At 44.1% G+C, this 19,339-nt stretch overlaps 1 protein-coding gene across 2 annotated transcripts in view; it reads left to right on the plus strand.

Annotated features, from left to right (window-relative positions):
* GRHL2 (grainyhead like transcription factor 2) overlaps positions 1–19,339 on the plus strand; it is a 172,886-nt gene that overhangs the window by 105,545 nt on the left and 48,002 nt on the right. For both annotated transcript variants that reach the window (XM_043601492.1, XM_043601493.1), the window contains exon 8: positions 3,322–3,416. In XM_043601492.1, the coding sequence (XP_043457427.1) occupies positions 3,322–3,416 (95 nt within the window). The remainder of the gene's footprint in view (positions 1–3,321; positions 3,417–19,339) is intronic.

The following is a 19,339-nucleotide window of genomic DNA, read 5'->3' on the forward strand; positions in this document are numbered from 1 at the left end:
CTTGATTTCAGCTCAGATCGTGATCTCTTAGTCATGAGATCAAGCCCTGAGTCAGGCTCCAAACTGGGTGTGGACCCTGCTTGAGATCCTTTCTTCCTTTCCTTCTGCCCCTCCCCCACTCATGCACACATGGTCTCTCTAATAATAATAATAATAATAATAATAATAATAAAAATGCAAAGATACATAGTTTTGCTTTAAAGTTTTCCTGGGGGAACCAACAGAAACATGGACAAAGGCCATGAGCAGGCAGTTTATATAAGCAAACACCTGTTTAGCTATCCCGGATGTGAAGAGATGCTTGAACTCACAAGTGGAAGAAGAAATGCAGATGTTACATCAGTAGGATACCACTTTGTACCCATTGGATTGGCAAAAAAAAAAAAAAAAAGTTAGAAATTGGGTGAGGAAAAGGGGAAATAGGATTCTGGTGGAATCTAGATTGGCACAACACATTCTAGAGCATGGGTCTGGAGGGCCATTTTGGAGAGCATGTTAAAAAGTAGGTTTTTCGGGGCGCCTGGGTGGTGCAGTCGGTTAAGCGTCCGACTTCAGCCAGGTCACGATCTCACGGTCCGTGAGTTCGAGCCCCGCGTCGGGCTCTGGGCTGATGGCTCAGAGCCTGGAGCCTGTTTCCGATTCTGTGTCTCCCTCTTTCTGCCCCTCCCCCGTTCATGCTCTGTCTTTCCTTGTCCCAAAAATAAATAAACGTTGGAAAAAAAAAAAAAAAAGTAGGTTTTTCTGTGATAAACCCTCAATACAGGTCCTGGTAATAAAGAGAAAACCAAATCAAACTGACTTTATTTTATTATGGATTAATATGGACTTATTATTACGGACTTGGTTTTATTATTATTTATGTCACGGGTAGAAAAAGCAAATAGGACCTACTGCTTCTCTCCGCCTGATTCATACAAGCACGATGGGTTGCATTACTGTAAGAAAGTGGTGAAAATCTTGATAAAGGATCACATGAACTTGGACTTTACAATAAGTGAGGAGGAAATGGATAAAAATGACTGGATAGGTGAACTTTAGGAAAGCAGACTTCAAAATGTCACAGCATGAGCACAGCTTGTTAAAGCCTCGAGAAGCCACCAGCCCCGGAGTGACACAGCAACCCAGAAGGACACAGCTTGAAGAGATGTCCGATTTTGTAGGCAACAAACACTTGACACATCCTGGGAATTCGTCATAACACCCAGCTCCTGTCCTAGTGCAGCAAGAAAAATATTCATAAAGATTTTATTTATTTATTTAAAAAATTTTTTCTAGTGGCGCCTGGGTGGCTCAGTCAGTTAAACGTCCGACTTCGGCTCAGGTCATGATCTCGCGGTTTGTGTGTTCGAGCCTCGCGTCAGGCTCTGTGCTGACAGCTCAGAGCCTGGAGCCTGCTTTGGACTCTGTGTCTCCCCTTAGAGAGAGAGAGAGACAGAGCATGAGCAGGGAAGGGACAGAGAGAGGGGGAGACACAGAGTCCAAAGCAGGCTCCAGGCTCTGAGCTGTCAGCACAGAGCCTGATGCGGGGCTCGAACCCACAAGCCGCGAGATCATGACTTGAGCCGAAGTCGGACGTTTGAGCCGCCCAGGTGCCACTAGAAAGATTTTATAAACAAAAAGACCTCTTCTCCTGGCCCCCATTGTGGGCCTGGAGTATGAGGGCACAGAGAGGTGTCCAGTCCCGATTGTGAAGGACATGATAGATCATGGTGTAAATTTTAGCCCTGAGAAAAATTAGAAAAAGCACGTGCTCTGACTTTCATTTCAGAAGAGTCATGATGAGACCTTTGAGAGAAAGAACATTTGTGATTAGGTGACCACCCTGTGAATGATCCAGACCTCGAAGGAAAGCAGATGGGCTGTGGACCTTGTTGCCATCCAGGCAGGACACGGCCGATGTTTATTTAGTACAGAATCAAAGTAGGCCAAAAGTAGGGGGAAATCCAGATGGTAAGCATAAGCTAAAACACTCAAGACATAGTGAGGATTAAAACTAGGAATATTGGGGCACCTGGGTGAATCAGGTGGTTCAAAGTCCGACTGTTGATTTCGGCTTGGGTCCCGATCTCACAGGTCGTGGGTTCCAGCCCCGCATCAAACTTCAGGCTCTGCGCTGACAGCGTGGGGCCTGCCTGGGATTCTGTTTCCCTCTTTCCCTGCCCCTCCCTCCCTCTCTGTCTCTCTCTTTCTCTTTCACTCTCTCAAAAATAAATAAATAAACATAAAAAATTAAACAAACAAAAAAGCAGGAACATCATGTCCAGGCCTTAATGCCAAGTACAACGGTGACAGTGGAGAGCGTGGGTAGTAGGGATCAGTTGCAATGTAGTGTGTGTACCAGAAAGCTGGAGACCACTCAAGGGTCCATATCTGGGGGGAGCGGATAAGTAAACAGTGGCTGATGGTTACCACAGAATTCTCTACGGCTGCTGTTAGACATAGGCATGCCACCAGCAATGTGATTAGAGACCCGAAGAGGTTCCTAGCTAAGGCTGCCAGATAAAATATAGGGTGCCCAGTTAAGTTTGAATTACTGGCAAACAACAGATACTTCTTCAGGATAAGTATATCCCAAATAACTGCTAGATCGGCAAGTCTAGCCATAGCACAGCGCAAGTTCCGGAAATAACAGCTATGCACACAGGCAAATCAACCCAACGTATTTTCTAAGCACACGTAGCAAACACGTCGATAGCTGTTGCGTTTGTGGGAGAGGATAGGGAAGAAAAATGAATACATAAACAAAGAAATAAATGAAGAGAAGGCCTTAAATGGACAAGTGGTAATAGGGAGGTGAAAATGATTAACTCAATTCTCTGCATCTAAATCCAAAAGGAAGCAAAAAAAAAAAAAAAGAAAAGTTTCCTTGCACTCTCCTGGAATCTCTTCCCTGGGTTCCCGCAACACTGCCTGGCTGATAACCAGCATATTGTTCTACCAGAGCGTCCCTACAGATGACTCTGGCACCTTCCAGCACAACTAAGCTACAGGAATGTGAGGAGGTGAGGGAGTGGATAGGTGTCCAGGGATTCAGGAGGGAAAAACACTAATAATTCTGTAAACCTCGTAAAAAATGAAACCAATAAGCAAATCTCTTAGGAACATCGCTTCACCTAGATTTGCTCTCCCAATAGCAGAACATTCTCATAGAGAAAATATCAGTAAAAGAAAATGTGCGAGCACAAATCCTTAACTCTGTTGCTAAGGGGTAGCCGGAAGAGTAGGCAAAGTTTAAATCTCCTCATTGGAAAATGACATTTAAGTACATGTCATCAAGTAACTCTTACTCTCTTAAAACCTTTTTCTTTTTTAACGTGACAGCTGATTACAAGGAGAGCTTTAATACGATTGGAAACATCGAGGAGATTGCATATAACGCTGTTTCCTTCACCTGGGACGTGAATGAAGAGGCAAAGGTGAGTGAAAAAGTAGCATTGATTCATTTCTCGTGCCTTTTAAATAACGTCACCGTTCCCTGCGGATGATTCTTTCACAACAGCCTCTATAAGCAGGGAAAGATTTGTTAACTGAAGCCAGGGGTTTAAAAAAAAAAAAAAAAAAAAAAGGGAAATGAGCTTGTTATCTTTCTCTAGAAGTTACGCACATTCAGGTACGTGCAGTTAAATTGCCTTTTGGAGGATAAAGGAGAAAAGGGAGTGTGTGCGTTTCTCTGTGGCCTCTCGTGGGATGGGCCAAGCTGCATGCCCCTCCCCAGTCCGCCAGCTCCCTGTGCTTTATTTTAGCACGTGATGCTGGCAAGGCTCGTCCAGAAAACCTCGTTCACCTACACTGCAGATTCCCCTAAACAGCCCTGACCGCTGCCTTCTACAGAGGCAGGAAAGTGTTCAGAGCTAGTGTGTCCATCGGTAAGTGACTGGGCAGGCCTTCTGGCCCCATGACTCCTTCCAGACAGAGCCTGCTTGAGGGAAGGGTACAGAAGGCACGACTGGGGGTCTCTGACCTTCATTCCCTGTGGTAGAGCTGGCACCGTTACATTGAATCCTGTCTTTAATCCTGACTGCTTCAACTTTTGGTCTTTTTTCCTGGTCCCAGCATGGTTAGGAAAGGCAATGGTAAAATCTCCGGCGAGTTGTGCCCTGAGGGTAGATGTCCATACTGCACTGATTTGGGTAAAAAAAAGTAAGACGCATGGCTACTCAGGTCTGTCTGCCAGACATGAGTCTCTTCGATTTTATGGAAACTACAGACTCTGCTTATGCTCACTCATCTTTCTGTGTTGTTTAGCTTCTGATCCTTGATCCTTATTTTGCACTTAAGAGAAGGTTCCAGATGAAACCTAAGCTTGTTTTCTGCCTCAGTTATGTACCATTTAGGAGGGTGTTAGAAGACTGTCTTCAAACTAATGAAAAGATCAATGTAAACAGTTCCCTTCAATGCTTTATTGTCTTCGAGCAGGGGGAAGGCTGGGTGAGAAAGGAAGCTGGATGGGAGTTTGTGGGCATGAGTTATGTACAAGATGAATTGCTCAGTGTCTCATTTCACTCAGGTATGAAGCGATGTAAATGAAATTGGCTTTAGGCCCAAGAAAGGTGACCCAAATGGGTGAGCGGCAACGGAGTGCCAGAACAGCCTGGAGAATGTTCCCGGTGGCTCAGTGCATCCAAGGGGAGGAAGTAGGCCTCGCAACAAACGGATGGGAGGTCAGGTCCCACACAGAACTGTAGGGAAAGTTTGTCTTCTACGGTTCATTCCGCCTCCATTTAAAGTTCCTTGCTCAAATCTTGTGCTTCCCGTTCATAACTCCATTCCCTTAGCAGCTACATTGCTGGGGTAGATAATGAAAAGGCCATCTGAGCAATGGCACCATGGAGTGGGGGTTGAAGTCCTCAGAGAGTCATCTGACCTCCCTGGGCCTCAGTTCCCTCCCACATACAAACAACAGCACTTTTCCAGTGGTCTCTGCTGTACCACACATTGTGCTGGGATTATGACGTGGGAAGATCCAGGGCTCAGGGAGAGGCGACAGGGAAACCAATAACCCCACAACAGTGGGAGGGGTGAGAGGCAGGCCAACTATATAGGGAGCACAGGGATCAGGAAGACAGTGGGATCCTATCAGTGACAGTGTCTTGTCAGGGGCGCCTGGGTGGCTCAGTCCGTTAAGTGTCCGACTCTCGAGATTCTTGATTGCGGCTCCGGTCATGATCTTAAGTTTCGTGAGATTGAGCCCTGCTCTGGGGTCTGCGCTGACATCACAGAGCCTGCTTGGGATTCTCTCTCTCCCTCTCTCTCTGCCCTTCTCCCACTCACGCACGCGCGTGCACACACACACACACACACAGTCTCTCTCTCTCTCTCGAAATAAATAAACATTAAAAAAAAAAAGAAAGTGCCTTGTCAGTGTAAAGCAAGCTATAAATGTGAACTGTGATCATAGCCCCAGTTTTCATTAGCAGGCGGTCTGTGATAATGAGTGCTAGTGGGTGAATGTGTCAGTAGGGACCTTTTGAAGAACATGCCTAATCAGAGGCAATGGCTTAAATGATGGAGGCTCTGCAGTGAACTAGCAAGGTAGGTAATTTGGGGTTGAACTGACCTTTCTTTTAGCCTAGTGCAGATGATATCACTCATTTCCCATAGGTAGGAGCTCACTTTTCTTCTTGAAACGTGTGTGGTTGTGCATGTGTGTTGTTACGGGCTGACAAGTTTAAGCTCACATAGACCTTGACAAAGGGCAGTGGAGGATATTTCATATTGCTTACTGTGGCAAAATGTTTGTTTAGTATATATATTTTAGTGACTATAACTTGGTTGTTGCCGTTGTATGCAGGTTGATCAAATAAGTAATAAAAAAAAATAATAATTTCCCCCAAATTACTGGCAGAATTTTCAAAGAAAAACCGTAAAAGTTAAATTCACTTCATTCTTTAAAATATTACTGATTTTATAATAAGCAGATTGCAAAACAAAAAACAAAAAGCAAAGTTGTATGACTGTTGAGAAAATGGTTTCCATAAAGCAAGAAGTAAAAACATCCTTCCCACAGCAGAATTGTTTGTGATTTTCACGATGTGGACTTCTCAGGAGCCATCGACCTTGCCTACAGATTCCTATTTGTAACATCCACAGAGAAATTTTTTTTTTTTTTTAAATTTTTTTTTTTTCAACGTTTATTTATTTTTGGGACAGAGAGAGACAGAGCATGAACGGGGGAGGGGCAGAGAGAGAGGGAGACACAGAATCGGAAACAGGCTCCAGGCTCTGAGCCATCAGCCCAGAGCCCGACGCGGGGCTCGAACTCCCGGACCGCGAGATCATGACCTGGCTGAAGTCGGACGCTTAACCGACTGCGCCACCCAGGCGCCCCACACAGAGAAATTTTTTGTAAGTTATGAGGCCGGGGCCCCATTCAGTGTCCTACATTATTTTGGTTTATGTGGCCAGAGGACACAAGATTATGACCTCCAGCCTTTATGTGGGCCACAGAATTATATGTTGTGTTGTACCGCATGCATTTATGTACTCCTATTTCAAATTAAAAAAAAAAATTTGCCCACATTTCATAACCAGGAGATTATAATTATTATTTTTTTTAATCTAGACTTCTGGATTCTTTTGGATAATTAAAGATTCTGGCACCCATGAGTCTAAGCATTTGCAAGGCCACGAGTGGCTCTTAGGAGATACTGGCTGTTCTTTTTAGTAACATCCTTTTCTCTAGCCTTTTCCATTCGGGAACTTTCCCTGCCTGGTCGTTGGGGACATGTGAGTTCTTAATGCCTCAACCACACCCTCTCAAACTACTGAATATGCAGTTTACATCTTCACTGGCTTTCAGTGTTGGGGAAGGTAGTGACACAGTGGAGGTTGCCAGCATTCCCGGGTGCCTTGGCCAGGCTTTGGCAGCTGGCCAGAGGTCGCCTTGTGTTAGCTCTGTTCAAGAGAGTTGCTGTGACCTTTGGAATGCCCACAGTGGTGGTAAATCTTGATCTTTGAATATGTTTAAAGAAAAATATCAGAAATCGGGGTGCCTGGCGGTGGGGGGAGGCTCAGTCTGTTAACTGTCCCTACTTCAGCTCAGGTCATGATCTCACGGTTCGTGAGTTTGAACCCCGCGTCAGGCTCTGTGCCGACAGCTCGGAGCCTGGAGCCTGCTTCGGGTTCTGTGTCTCCCTCTCTCTCTGCCCCTCCCCCCCCCAAAAAATAAATAAACATTAAAAAAATTTTTAAAAATAAAAGAAAAACATCAGAAATCGCCTGGGTCCAAGTCTGAATACGTATCGACACGTTTGATAATACCACTTCATGGTTAAAAATGAGATTTCCTTTGTGAAAGACCAGCTTTAAAGACAGCAATGTCAGAAGAGACATTACAAACACACTTTGAGTCACAGCAGCATCATTTGAGAAAACCATATGTCTTCCTACGATAACTATGTTAAAGAAGAGCTTTTATTTGGACGTTTAAGGTTCGGGGCGTTCATTTAAAAAAAAAATAACGGCCTGGTATTTGGTAGTCTTAGCACATATGCATAATCAAGACTCGATGATAAAAGTTTATGCGTTTTTCGAAAGCACAGTTCCTACTCTTTTCTTTTGTTGCTGTCCTACCTTGCATTTCTAGTTCTCCTTTAGCACAAATAGAAGAATGGCAAGGATGTGAAACTCTAATCATTTAATCTAACGATAGGAAAAAGTTGGGCCAGGGAAGGTGTTAAAACTATTAGTTAGAATGAGGCCCGGGGATTAGCTGCAGATTTTCGGTGTCAGTTGCAGCACGGTTCTGGCAGAACTGTCAGAGTTCTTCTACCCAGAACCGGTTTTGCTGGTTGTGCCACAGCGTCCCTCTGCGCAGTGACACAGGCAGCAGAAACAGTCTGCAACGGGACGTCCTTTTCCCCCTCAGGGTCTGTGCGGTCGGGAAGCTCATGTAACACGAACTGGTGTCCCTGGGTCCCTGGGAATGACTCGGTGATATCTGGGTGGGTGAGGTCCTGAGTGTCCACGCTGTCACAGACCGGAGATTGATGGGGGTCTGAGCACAGGGTGCCAGCACCGGAGTTCGGGCAGTCAGACACTCGTCCCGGCCCCGGAACGGCTGGCTTTGTGAATTGCCCCTCCCGAGCTGCGGTTTCCTCAGCTGGCAAATGGCAGGAAGAGGTGACAGAGAATTAAGGTCCAGTCCATGCGATTCTGTTGGGAAGGTCACAGTGCTCCATTCTTTCACATGACTCCCGTTTCCAAGGTCCTTTCACTTTTTCTTTTTTTCCCTTAGCCAAACGCTGGTACCTACAAAGTAGATCTGTTGCTCGCTAATCCCCAAGATGAGGAATTCCCAGGCAAGACCCTATTGAATTATCGAAGAGCGGTGAGCTCAGATTCCTGGCACCGAGCACTGCCTTTCTTCAGGCGATGACATCACCCCCAGAGCCGAAGGGCAGCAAACCCTAATTACAGACTCCCCTTTCTCCCAGATTTCTAAAGAGATTCTTGAAACCGGGCCCCTTGTTTTTGTCCGGTGCCGTTTTCTCTGCTCACGGTGATTTCAAGAAACCGCGATGTGCTACAAACGCCTCTCATGTGACCACAGAGAATTACGTGAGCATTAAGATGCTACTTGGTGCTCTGAGGAACAAGTTGCCTTTCTGTGTATTTTCTACCGGAACACCATAGCACTGTCTCCCCCATTTCTATGCTTCATTCTTTCTGTGGTGTGTAAGCTAAGACGAAGGAGGCTTCTTTCCATGAAGCCTTTTTTAATCCCTCTGCATCCAAGCCTTCTGGAATGATCTTGATCCAGTAAAAATGTTCCTCCTCCCTTAACTACCAGCACTGCTAAATAACCAAGCAGTTAGATAAACCCACTACTACTCTGTCTCCCATCCCTGATTTTTAAAAGAATTTATTATAATTCAATAATAGGAAATTCTGTCACTCCTGGGTTACTCTTGGCTGCCTGTCACCTGTGCCTGTGTGCAGAAGCAGGGATCACCCTCCAGAGCAATGCCTACCCCGTCCCTCCCCTTCTCTGTGCTGAGTTGCAGGAAGGGGCTCTGGGGGGTCGCTAGTCCAGCTTCTACTCTGCCGTATCAGCAGTGAACGTTCTTCCTGCATTTGGGGGTTCAGGGAGGAACGTTCCGAAAGGAAGTTGTTGCAATTTTAGAAAAGGTCAAGGACACAGATAAGCCGTATGTTTTTATCCCTGTTAAACTTTTGTGCTGAAATTGGGGGTGGGCAGGGCTGAGACCTGGTCAGGGTGGGGCAGGGAACAGAAGGGTGGTGAGACGTTATAGATCATTTTCTTGTGTATCTCAGATTCTGATTCCACTAAGTATCGACTCCTACGTAGCAGGCACTGCAAGATTAGGCAAGTAGACAAGGTGGACTTTAAACATATATCCTCCAGAGTCCACGCTGTTAAACATCCCATGAGAGGGAAATCTGCATTTTTTTTTTTTTAGACCCAAGCATACTGTGATTTTTCTTCTCAAAGCAATTTATGGAGTACAGCTCCAGAGAAAAAGAAAACAAATGGTTGGCCCCATCTCCTTGAGTAAAGCAGTTCAATCAAGCCACCATGATTTTGTCACTCTGTCTCCTTACTGCCCACCAGCAAGATGGGTTCGCTGCTCCAACACAGTCTCTCTCTGTCCACGTCTTTGGTTGCCCTGGTACATTTTCTATTGATATTATACATATTATTGATTAGAATGAATATGGGAATGAGGACTGTTCAGCTGAGTGCGTGTGTGTATTAGCCTTACATTAGTGATCTCATTTGCACGATCACTAACTTTGTATTAATTAAAGATCGGTGCATGCTTTGTAATGTAACTCTGAGACATCCCAGTGTTTTCTTCACCACAGTGATATACATCTATACTCCTCACTTCTCTCCAGCTGCTTTCCTTGGTATCCCGAATTTCATTTTCATATTCATGTGCGTTATTTTTGTACACTTTTCTTTTACGCTTTTGTTTCTGTTGTGAACGGTGGTATAATGCTGTTATGAACCGTGAAGGCTATTCTTTTCTCTTTTTTGCAATGCCATGCGGGAAGCACAACATGAAAAAAAAATTCAAGGCAAGAGTGATGAGTATCATTAGAGAAAATAAAGTTTACAGGAGGCACACAACGGTTTTTAGCTTTATGTTTGCAACTTGAGAATAATCCAATAAACGAAAGCCCGCATTTACCGATCTAGTAAATTCAAAGTAAATATTTACACATAAGCAATATTCATTTTAGAGATATGTTCCTCTAACTTTGTGGTCCCTTTGGATGCTTTCAATGAGTTGGATTTGTGCAAGAGATTTCCATGTAATTTTTTAAATTGTAAGGAAATTCAGGGTGAGGGGGTACATGTTGATATTTCTTCTGAGCCCTATTTTCCTTAATGTTTATACCTTTTATTTATTGCATTTATATCTGATTTTGCTCTGATCCCAAGGAGATATTACATGAGAACTGAGACCTGGTTTGAGGGATAGAAACATGGATGTGCTGATAAGAGTCAGCTGGCTGGCCTGGAAAATCAAAATGGAAGTGGGGAATAAAAAGTGTCCTATATTTGTAAACCCATTCTTAAAATAGAAAATGGAGGGGCGCCTGGGTGGTTCAATTGGTTGAGCGTCTCACTCTTGGTTTCGGCTCAGGTCATGATCCCAGGGTTGTGGGATCGAGCCCTGCATTGGGCTCCGTGCTGCGTGTAGAGCCTGCCGAGGATTCTCTCACTGTCTCCCTCTGCTTCTCCCCCAATCGCACATGTGCACTCTCTCTCTCGCTCTCAAGATAAAAAAATAAAAGAAAATGGCGTTTGTTTAATGTCCCAGCATGGCCCTATAGCTGCCTTGGACTAAGGACACTTGATGTGGCCTGTGTCATGAATTCCTTCACGTTGTGAGATGTGAGGAGAGCTGTCGTGGAGGGTGACTTACTCTGTCCCCATGTACTCCAGGGTGCTTCCTTTTCTTGATGCACGGGTTAACCCTTTCTCTTCCCAGTGCTGTGTTTTCTAGGTACAGCTAGTGGTCGGTAAGCTAAGCTTAGCTTTTTGCTCCATCAGCTGCTAATGGATGGGAAAGACAGCTTTTCTGTCCTCATTATCTCAATGTTAGTAGCTTAACAGACAGGCTGGTGGAAACACCAGTGCTTTGATCAGGGCCTACGTAAAAATACTAAGTTGGCGAAAATGTAAGTGTTCTCACCGCCTTGTACACTGCGAATTATCCAGTCTCTTTTTGTGGGAAATAAGGTTATGCTAATTGAAAGACTGGCTTGAAATTCACCAAATCATGGTGCATCCACTAAATCGTCCCAAATTTATTGTATCTCTCACTCCTTCTCTTTCCTTTCCAATACTTCTTTTTGGTCTAAAATAGTTCATCAGTTTGTATTGGGCCACCTCACAGCACTTAGAAAATTATGGTCTCTGTAGTCTTGACAAATCTCACCTTCTGATGGGATGCTTCTAAATGGACTGTGTTCTCTCTCTGCCATACTCCAGTGCTGGATCCCAAGGCAGAAGACAAGATAATGTAAATATCGATTTTCAGGATGAAAAAAGAAGCCAAAGTACTGGCTAAGGATGGCCATACTCCTGATGCCCCATGGGCTCATGACCTGGCTCATTACCCCAACCCCCAACCTCCTGCCAGCAGTCTGGGGAGCTCTCTTTCTGCTTATAAGACAGTCTGGGATGAGATGAGCTTGATAGCTATTGCCGAGTAAGAAAAAGTTACATCCCAATTTTTTGTCTAAGGAGGGCCCAGTTTTAAACAAGTCATCTTGTGGAAGGTTAGAGAACGTTATAAGGCATCTTTCATGGTCTCAAAGGTATAAGGCATCTTTCATGGTCTCAAAGGTAAAGAAAGGCTTGGGGGAGGCTCCGGGGTGGGGTCGTGAAAGGTCCAGATACACACTGCAAAGCAGGGCAAATGGCATTTTTATGTGTTTGCTGGGGCGTGGTGTGGGTGAAGGAAGTTTGAGAAGGGAAAGGTAAACATTTGCTGGAGTCTTTGGTATTGAACTTAAACAAAGCCATGCCTTTGTTCCAGTTTTATAAGGTAATGGTTGGTAGGGAAAGCTCTAAAGCTAGAGTTAATTCACATATAGAAGGAATAATCTGTGGAAGGCATCTCACTGAAGATATCAATGGCCTGATCTTTTGTTAGGTTGTGGAGTATCCATGGTTTCTGGACTGAATTCTGCTCAGGGCTCTGTAATTTCCATGCATGAATTACCGTATGTGTGCCGAGAATTAAATTACAGATTTGGATTTCATAGACCGATGGCGGTGCGTGTGTATGTGTGCGCGCGCGTGCGCTCTCATGCACACACATGCACCAAGGTTAATATTTATTCAACGATTACTACATACTGGGCACTCCGCCAGGTGCTTTGTGTATATTATGCAATATTCATAGCTTAAGTGGGTAACACTTTTCATTTAAATAATGAAGACTTTGAAGCCCAGAGAAGTTAGCCAGCCTCATGAACGTTGCACAGCTAACGCGGAGCAGAGCCAGAACTCCCACCTTGGGCTAGCTAAAGCACGTGCTCTTTCAGCACTGCCGTTTTGTATCGAGGAGGATCGAGCAGGAACATATCCGACATTATTTCTGGCAAAGGGGCGGTCACTGCTTCGAAGCAGCTTGCCTCTTGCATATCATGCACTAGGCCAGGCAGTGGAAATTCACGGACAGATAAGCCAGGCAAAGTGTCTGCTCTCGGAGAACATTTTGGCCAGGCTGAGAAGTAAGACATAGCTGTAAATAAACGTAATATGAATGGAAGAGTGACAAAGATTGTTATGAAAATAGAGGTAAAGTGCCAGGAGAGGTCTGGAAAGGGAGAAAATTCTTTTTTTATTTAAAACTGCCCCCAACTTTTTCCTTAAAGAAGTTAGAGGGGTACCTGGGTGGCTCGGTCGGTTAAACATCTGACTTCTGCTCGGGTCATGATCTCACAGTTTGTGAGTTCAGGCCCCACATCGGGCCCCGTACTGACAGCTCAGAGCCTGGAGGCTGCTTCGGATTCTGTGTCTCCCTCTCCCTCTGCCCCTCCCCCGCTCATGTTCTGTCTGTCTGTCTCTCTCAGGGATGAATAAACATTAGCAATTTTTTTAAAAAAAAATTACAAATGAAGAGTTGAAAGAATAATACAATTATCGCCACCTACCCTTCACTGGGATTGACTCATTATTAATACTTTGCCAGATTTCTTTTATCTTTTCTCTCTCTGTCTCTCCCTCTGTCTGTCTGTCTGTCTGTCTGTCTCTCTCTCTCTCTCTCTCTCTCTCACACACACACACACACACACACACACACACACACTTATACTTCACTTCTAAATACTGTAGCATGTAGAGAGATCACCTTTCTGTGGGATCAGGGAAGACATGGGGAGGATTTGCCATACGGGCTGTGTCGTAAGGGTCAGTTGTAATGTAAGCACATGGAAGTTGGAAAGAGGAGCACGTCAGGTGGAAGCACAGGATGCTCGAAGGTGTGGCGTGGAGAGCACAAGAAGAGCAGGGAATTTGGGGCAGGAGAGCTGTTAGGAGTTGTTTGTAAAGAGGGGAGGAAAGAAGTCATGGGAACGGATGAGATTCAGACTCACCCCGCTGAGGCATGTTGGAGGAACCAGACAAGAAAGGGGTGGTCAAGAAGGAGACTACAGAAGAAGGCAGAGAGGCAGGGGATGGAGCCGGGGAAGAAGGAAGAACTGGCCAGTGAAGTCGGTGCAGTAGGTCGTGGTTTCTCAAAGCCTGGCCTTCCATGTGTGTCATCCACCTCAACTTGGGTTAGATGTGCAAGTACTTGGATCTCTCACCTCGGACCTACCGATTGGAAACTCTGGGCATGGGGCCCTGTAATGCGTATTTTACCCAGACCTCCTGGATGCCTACTAAATAGGAGAACGCTTGCTTATAAATTTGCTATTGAGTCCTCAAAGAAAGCAATTTCAGTCAAATTGTGAGGACAAAAGCCAGATTAAAAATAGTGACATGGGGGGGGGGGTGCCTGGGTAGCTCAGTCGGTTAAGCGGCCGACTTCGGCTCAGGTCATGATCTCGCGGTCCGTGAGTTCGAGCCCCGCGTCGGGCTCTGTGCTGACAGCTCAGAGCCTGGAGCCTGTTTCGGATTCTGTGTCTCCCTCTTTCTGACCCTCCCCCGTTCATGCTTTGTCTCTCTCTGTCTCAAAAATAAATGTTAAAAAAATAAAAAATAAAGATAGTGACATGGCCTTATATACTGTGAAAAATTTATATGTGCGTGTGTGTACGAAATCCATGTTGAAAGACACACGTTGCATCCTCATAAGATGAAAAGACTGCAAACAGCCCAATGGTAAAGAAATTATTACTCCTTATTTCACAGTTCTTTAAAAACGAAAAGGGCTATCTTCAAAATTTATTTAGTAAAGCGAGATGCATAACTATGTTTACTGTGGTACCATTTGTATAAAAAAGAATAATGATATGTATTGCATGGCATATTTCTAGAAGGATACACAAGAAATTATGAAAGATCCTCAAGAGACTGTTGGTTGTTTAGAGAACTATTTCGGGGGCGGGGGGGTGTTTTCAGTTAACTCTTTTGTGCCTTTTGAATTTTGTGCCATAGTATTACAAACTCAAAGCAAGTTTTAAGTATTAAACACGAGCCAAAAAGGATTCCTATAACAACAAATGATCAGAAAGTTGAGTCACTGAATCTTTTCAGTCTGTATTTACATCCTTCCTCTGACCGGGAGCTCATTATTTATGAAACAGGCCACCCCACTGTGGTATAAGGTCCAAATTCTTCCTCATCCTGAGATGCTATTTCACAAGCTGTGTGCAGGTGAAGGGCAGTAAAGGTCCTGCCTGAGAGATTTCTCTCTTGCTCTCTCCCTGTCAAAGCCTGTGACTCCACCCTTCTAGAAGTGTTGTGCAGAGAGTGATTTTCTGTTGTAAAAATCAGTTCACTTCAATTAAATATCTTTTTGCTCAAATTAATGTGAATCCTAACCAACCTGCCTTTGAATCATTTGGCGACAGCATCTCAAGATGCCTTGAGAGAGAATCGAGGGAGGAAGGAGGATTTGAACTGGGGGACTGGAGGGGACACAAAGAACTAGCCTTGCAGGGGGAGCAGCTGGGGGTGGGGGGCAAAATGGGCGTGGCTTTGTTGGCTGTGTCATCAAGGTGAGGAAGGGTTTGGGGTCAGAGAAAGGAGCAACCATAGAGACCACGGTGATGAGGAAACTCCCTTAGATTTTCACAGCACTGTACAGTTTCAGACCTAATCTCATTTTATTTTTTTTAAACATCTATTTATTTATTTTGAGAGCGAGAGAGAGAGAGTAGGAGCAAGCGAGCAGGGGAGGGGCAGAGAGAGAGAGGGAGAGAGAATCCCTGCTCTGACAGTGCGGTCCCCGACTCAGAGCTCGAAGTCACATACTGTGAGATCATGATGAGTGCTGAAATTGAGCTGGATGTTTAGCCAACTGAGCCACCCAGGCGCCCCAAACATAATCTTATTTTAAAGTGGAGCACTACTGAGGTAGAGATTGTTGTGCCTATTGAAAAATGAGGCAAGTGAGGCTTAGAAAGGGCAAACAGTCCAAGGCCACAGTGCTGGGATTTGCATCAAGTACCTGACTCTGAACTTCCTGTACATTTTTTTCCCTCGCTGCGCTTTCCCCTCATTTGGCTTCCAGTTTCCAAGAAAGCTCTGTCTTTTTTCTTACATAGCTTCACTTTTGAGTCGTTCCTATTTAATCCTTGTTTCCGAGGCTCTTAGGCCCCCCATTCCACCTTTCTGCAGCCTCTGACGTTCACCTTCTGTTAATGTGGGAACACCTCCTCCATCTTGGAAGAACACCTCTGCATGGCCGTGCTGTCTGCTACCTGCTTCCCCTATTCCTGTTCATCCCTCCTTCCCCCACCACACTCCCCAGCTGAGAAGCCTTCTGTCTGTCTCCAAGTCTTGGCTCACCCCAGCGATCTAGCTTCCTGCCCTTCCCTCCATTAGTCGGGCCTCTCAAAGGGATACAGGACCTCTTTACGTCTGAATCTGGTGGGCTTCACTCTCCTTGTCCTCTCTGTGACTTGAATGTTGAGTGCTACGGCTGGAGTTCTGTCTGTCTTGGCCCCGATAATACATAACTTGAGCTCATTAGGTGTTCATGACTTGATCACAGTGACATACACATCGTGGTTGGCCTCTTCCCTCAGCAGGCGCCTTCCTTTGGGCTCCACCTTAACTTCCCCCTACACACCCTCCTCTCCCACAAGGCTTGCCTCGTTGCTCTTTTCAGAGTCAGCATCCATCTGTCTTCCAACTCGTGACACCTATACCAAATCTTCCCTGGCTGACTTGCCGATTTCTCTCCTTTTCATCAAGTCTTACAGAACTTATAGTCTGGGATAGTCAGTTTAGTATCTAATTATCTACACATCACAATAGCAAAAACTGTAACATCTCTCTTCTTTCTTGAGGATAGAACTGTACCGAACACTCCCTTATTTCCCATAGCATACATAAATAGCATCATCCATGGCATACACACACACACACACACACACACACACACACACGTACGTACGTACGTATATTCATCCAGAGTATATAGTTGGTGCTCACTTTGTTTGTTGATATGCAAGCAGGTAACAAATTTTGAGGATAAATCTGATCAGAGCAGCTCATTCTGCTGTATTATCTTGATGACTTCAGCTACTCAAAGCAATCTTGGCTCCTAAGAGGTTCGGCTAAAATGAAGGCAAGAGTATGGATAAAGAGGGAAATGTGTTTTTAGACAGGTAATTTTCCCTTAATGCATTAGACAAATATTTGTTGAGTATTTATCATGGGACTGGCACTAGGATTAGAGTGACCTTGAGGCAGACAAGGGCCTCCTCTTATGGGCTTGCAACCCCGTGGAGCAGACAGGCAATTAGGCACTAAACAGAAAAACAATAAGATAAATCCACACGGTGTCAAGTACTATGAAGAAAATAGAGGAGCAGCGTTATAGAGTTTGCTTCTGGTCCTGGGCTGAGGTGGGAAGAGGAGGAGGAAGATAACTCTAGACGGGGTGGTCAAGGCAGGTATTTGAAGAGTTGTCAATGGACTGAAATCTGAATGAGAAGGAGCTGGCAATGTGCGGGACAGTGTGTGAGGCAGCACTGGAGATCGAGGGTACAACAAATAGCAAAGGCTGTCAACCGGGAACAAGCTTGGTTTGTTGAAATGGAAAACGTTGAGGACTAAAGAATATGGAAAACTATGGTAGACTCTGTGAATAAACCCAATGTGTATGTATGTATATACAGACATACCCAGAGTATCTGTAGGAGAAAATAAAGAATTATATTATGAGATTTTAAGTAATTCCCTAAAAGTGCTATATGAATGGAAGTGTCAGAAAATCTAAATTTCTTAGGTTCTCAAGAAAATCACAAATTCTCTCTTTTTTTAAAAATGTTTATTTTTGAGAGAGAGAGAGAGAGAGAGAGAGAGAGAGAGAGAGAGACAGTGTGAGAGCAGGGGAGGGGCAGAGAGAGAGGGAGACATAGAATCCAAAGCAGGCTTCAGGCTCCAAGCTGTCAGCACAGAGCCTAACTCGGGGCTCCAACCCATGAACCATGAGATCATGACCTGAACTGAAGTCACATGCTTAACCAACTGAGCCACCCAGGTGCCCTTATCTCATCATTCTTGAGTCCCACCATGTAGCATAATACCAGGCACAGACAGAAGATACATGATAAATATTTGATAAATTAATGCCTGAAGGCAATGAATGAATGACTGCCTAAGACTGAGAGGTTATGTGTTCATATTGTCTACTTTTAGGCTGTCTTTCTGTCTTAATTTGGCATTGCCTCTGGACCCAAATACCATCATATAAAATGGAAGAAAAATGCTGATAGTTAAGAAAACCACCCATATGGTCTTTAATAATTCTAAGAGTCAAGAGGAAAACAGAGTGGGGAGATTGGCAAGAGCACACTTATGTATTTATATATTGTTTGTGTTTTAGAGGGAGAATGCTGATTTCTTGTTGTACGCTATGTCGCTCTAATCTGGAGGCTAATGCTTCTGCAATTTCTTGGAAAAGAGCTCTTCACGTCCCAAAATAAGGAAATAAGTAGCTGTCTTCATCTTTAATCAGAAGAATCTTAAAATGCAAAATACATTGTTTAAAGAGGAAAAGATAAATGTTTTCCATCAAATCATCGACATTATGATTTTTTTAAATCCCAACTTGCGGGGCGCCTGGGTGGCTCAGTCAGTTAAGCCTCCGACTTCAGCTCAGGTCATGATCTCGCGGTCCGTGGGTTGGAGCCCCGCGTCGGGCTCTGTGCTGACAGCTCAGAGCCTGGAGCCTGTTTCCGATTCTGTGTTTCCCTCTCTCTCTGACCCTCCCCCGTTCATGCTCTGTCTCTCTCTGTCTCAAAAATAAAAATAAATGTTAAAAAAAAAATTTAAAAAAATCCCAACTTGCTTTGTAAATCAAAGATAGACCCATTATTTTAAAAGCAAGATCTTGAAAAAATCTTAGGGGTTAATAATCAAGTTAATGTGGTAATTCTAAACCTCATTGATTTGTATTTATTTTGATAAATCTTACTATATGCTTGGTGCACAACTGAGAGTTATTATATTCTGGGCAAAGTCACTTGTCTTTTGTAGGAACTACAAACTGGAAATTGTAATTCACATGTAAAAAAAAAAAGGGTTTATTAAGAAATGTGAATTGTCAAAAAAAAAAAAAAAAGAAATGTGAATTGTCATGAGACTGCCTCTGTTTCTGGAAAGGTCTTGGTATATTTAGAACCAATCTTTCTATCTGAATCAATTTTTGAACCAGTGACAAAATTATAATACTATCTATTATCTGCCTAGATACACTTGATTTAATTATTATTTTTCTAAAAAATAAATTACGTACTGTCAGAATTACAGGAATATTAATAGCTGAGGTTTTGAAAGCATTACATGAACGTATATAATATTCATAATTATTGGGTGACATACCCAATTGTTCATGGCATTTATATGCTCTTTACATAATCAGGGCTCCTACTGGAGTGAAAAAGAATTTTCTGTGCTTGACATTTGGATGAACGTTTGGTGGGGAGAAAGCATACCTTTTCCCTAAATTTCTGTAGCACGCATTTCCAACAGTACTTTGTAGATAAACTTCCAAGAAAATGGCTTTCACATTTGCTGACTGTGCGTGGGGCTGGGACATGATTGGGTTTGCAAGATGAAACAAATAAATGCTTATCAGTTCTCAAGCCAGGGTTTTTAGTTAATGTCCTTCCATTCCTTCCCATCCCCTCCAGTCCCCAACTGCAGTTAAAGTTCAACCATTTAGGTTTTAAG

This window comes from Prionailurus bengalensis, chromosome F2 (genome assembly GCF_016509475.1).
Source record: "Prionailurus bengalensis isolate Pbe53 chromosome F2, Fcat_Pben_1.1_paternal_pri, whole genome shotgun sequence".
Classification (NCBI taxonomy): domain Eukaryota; kingdom Metazoa; phylum Chordata; class Mammalia; order Carnivora; family Felidae; genus Prionailurus; species Prionailurus bengalensis.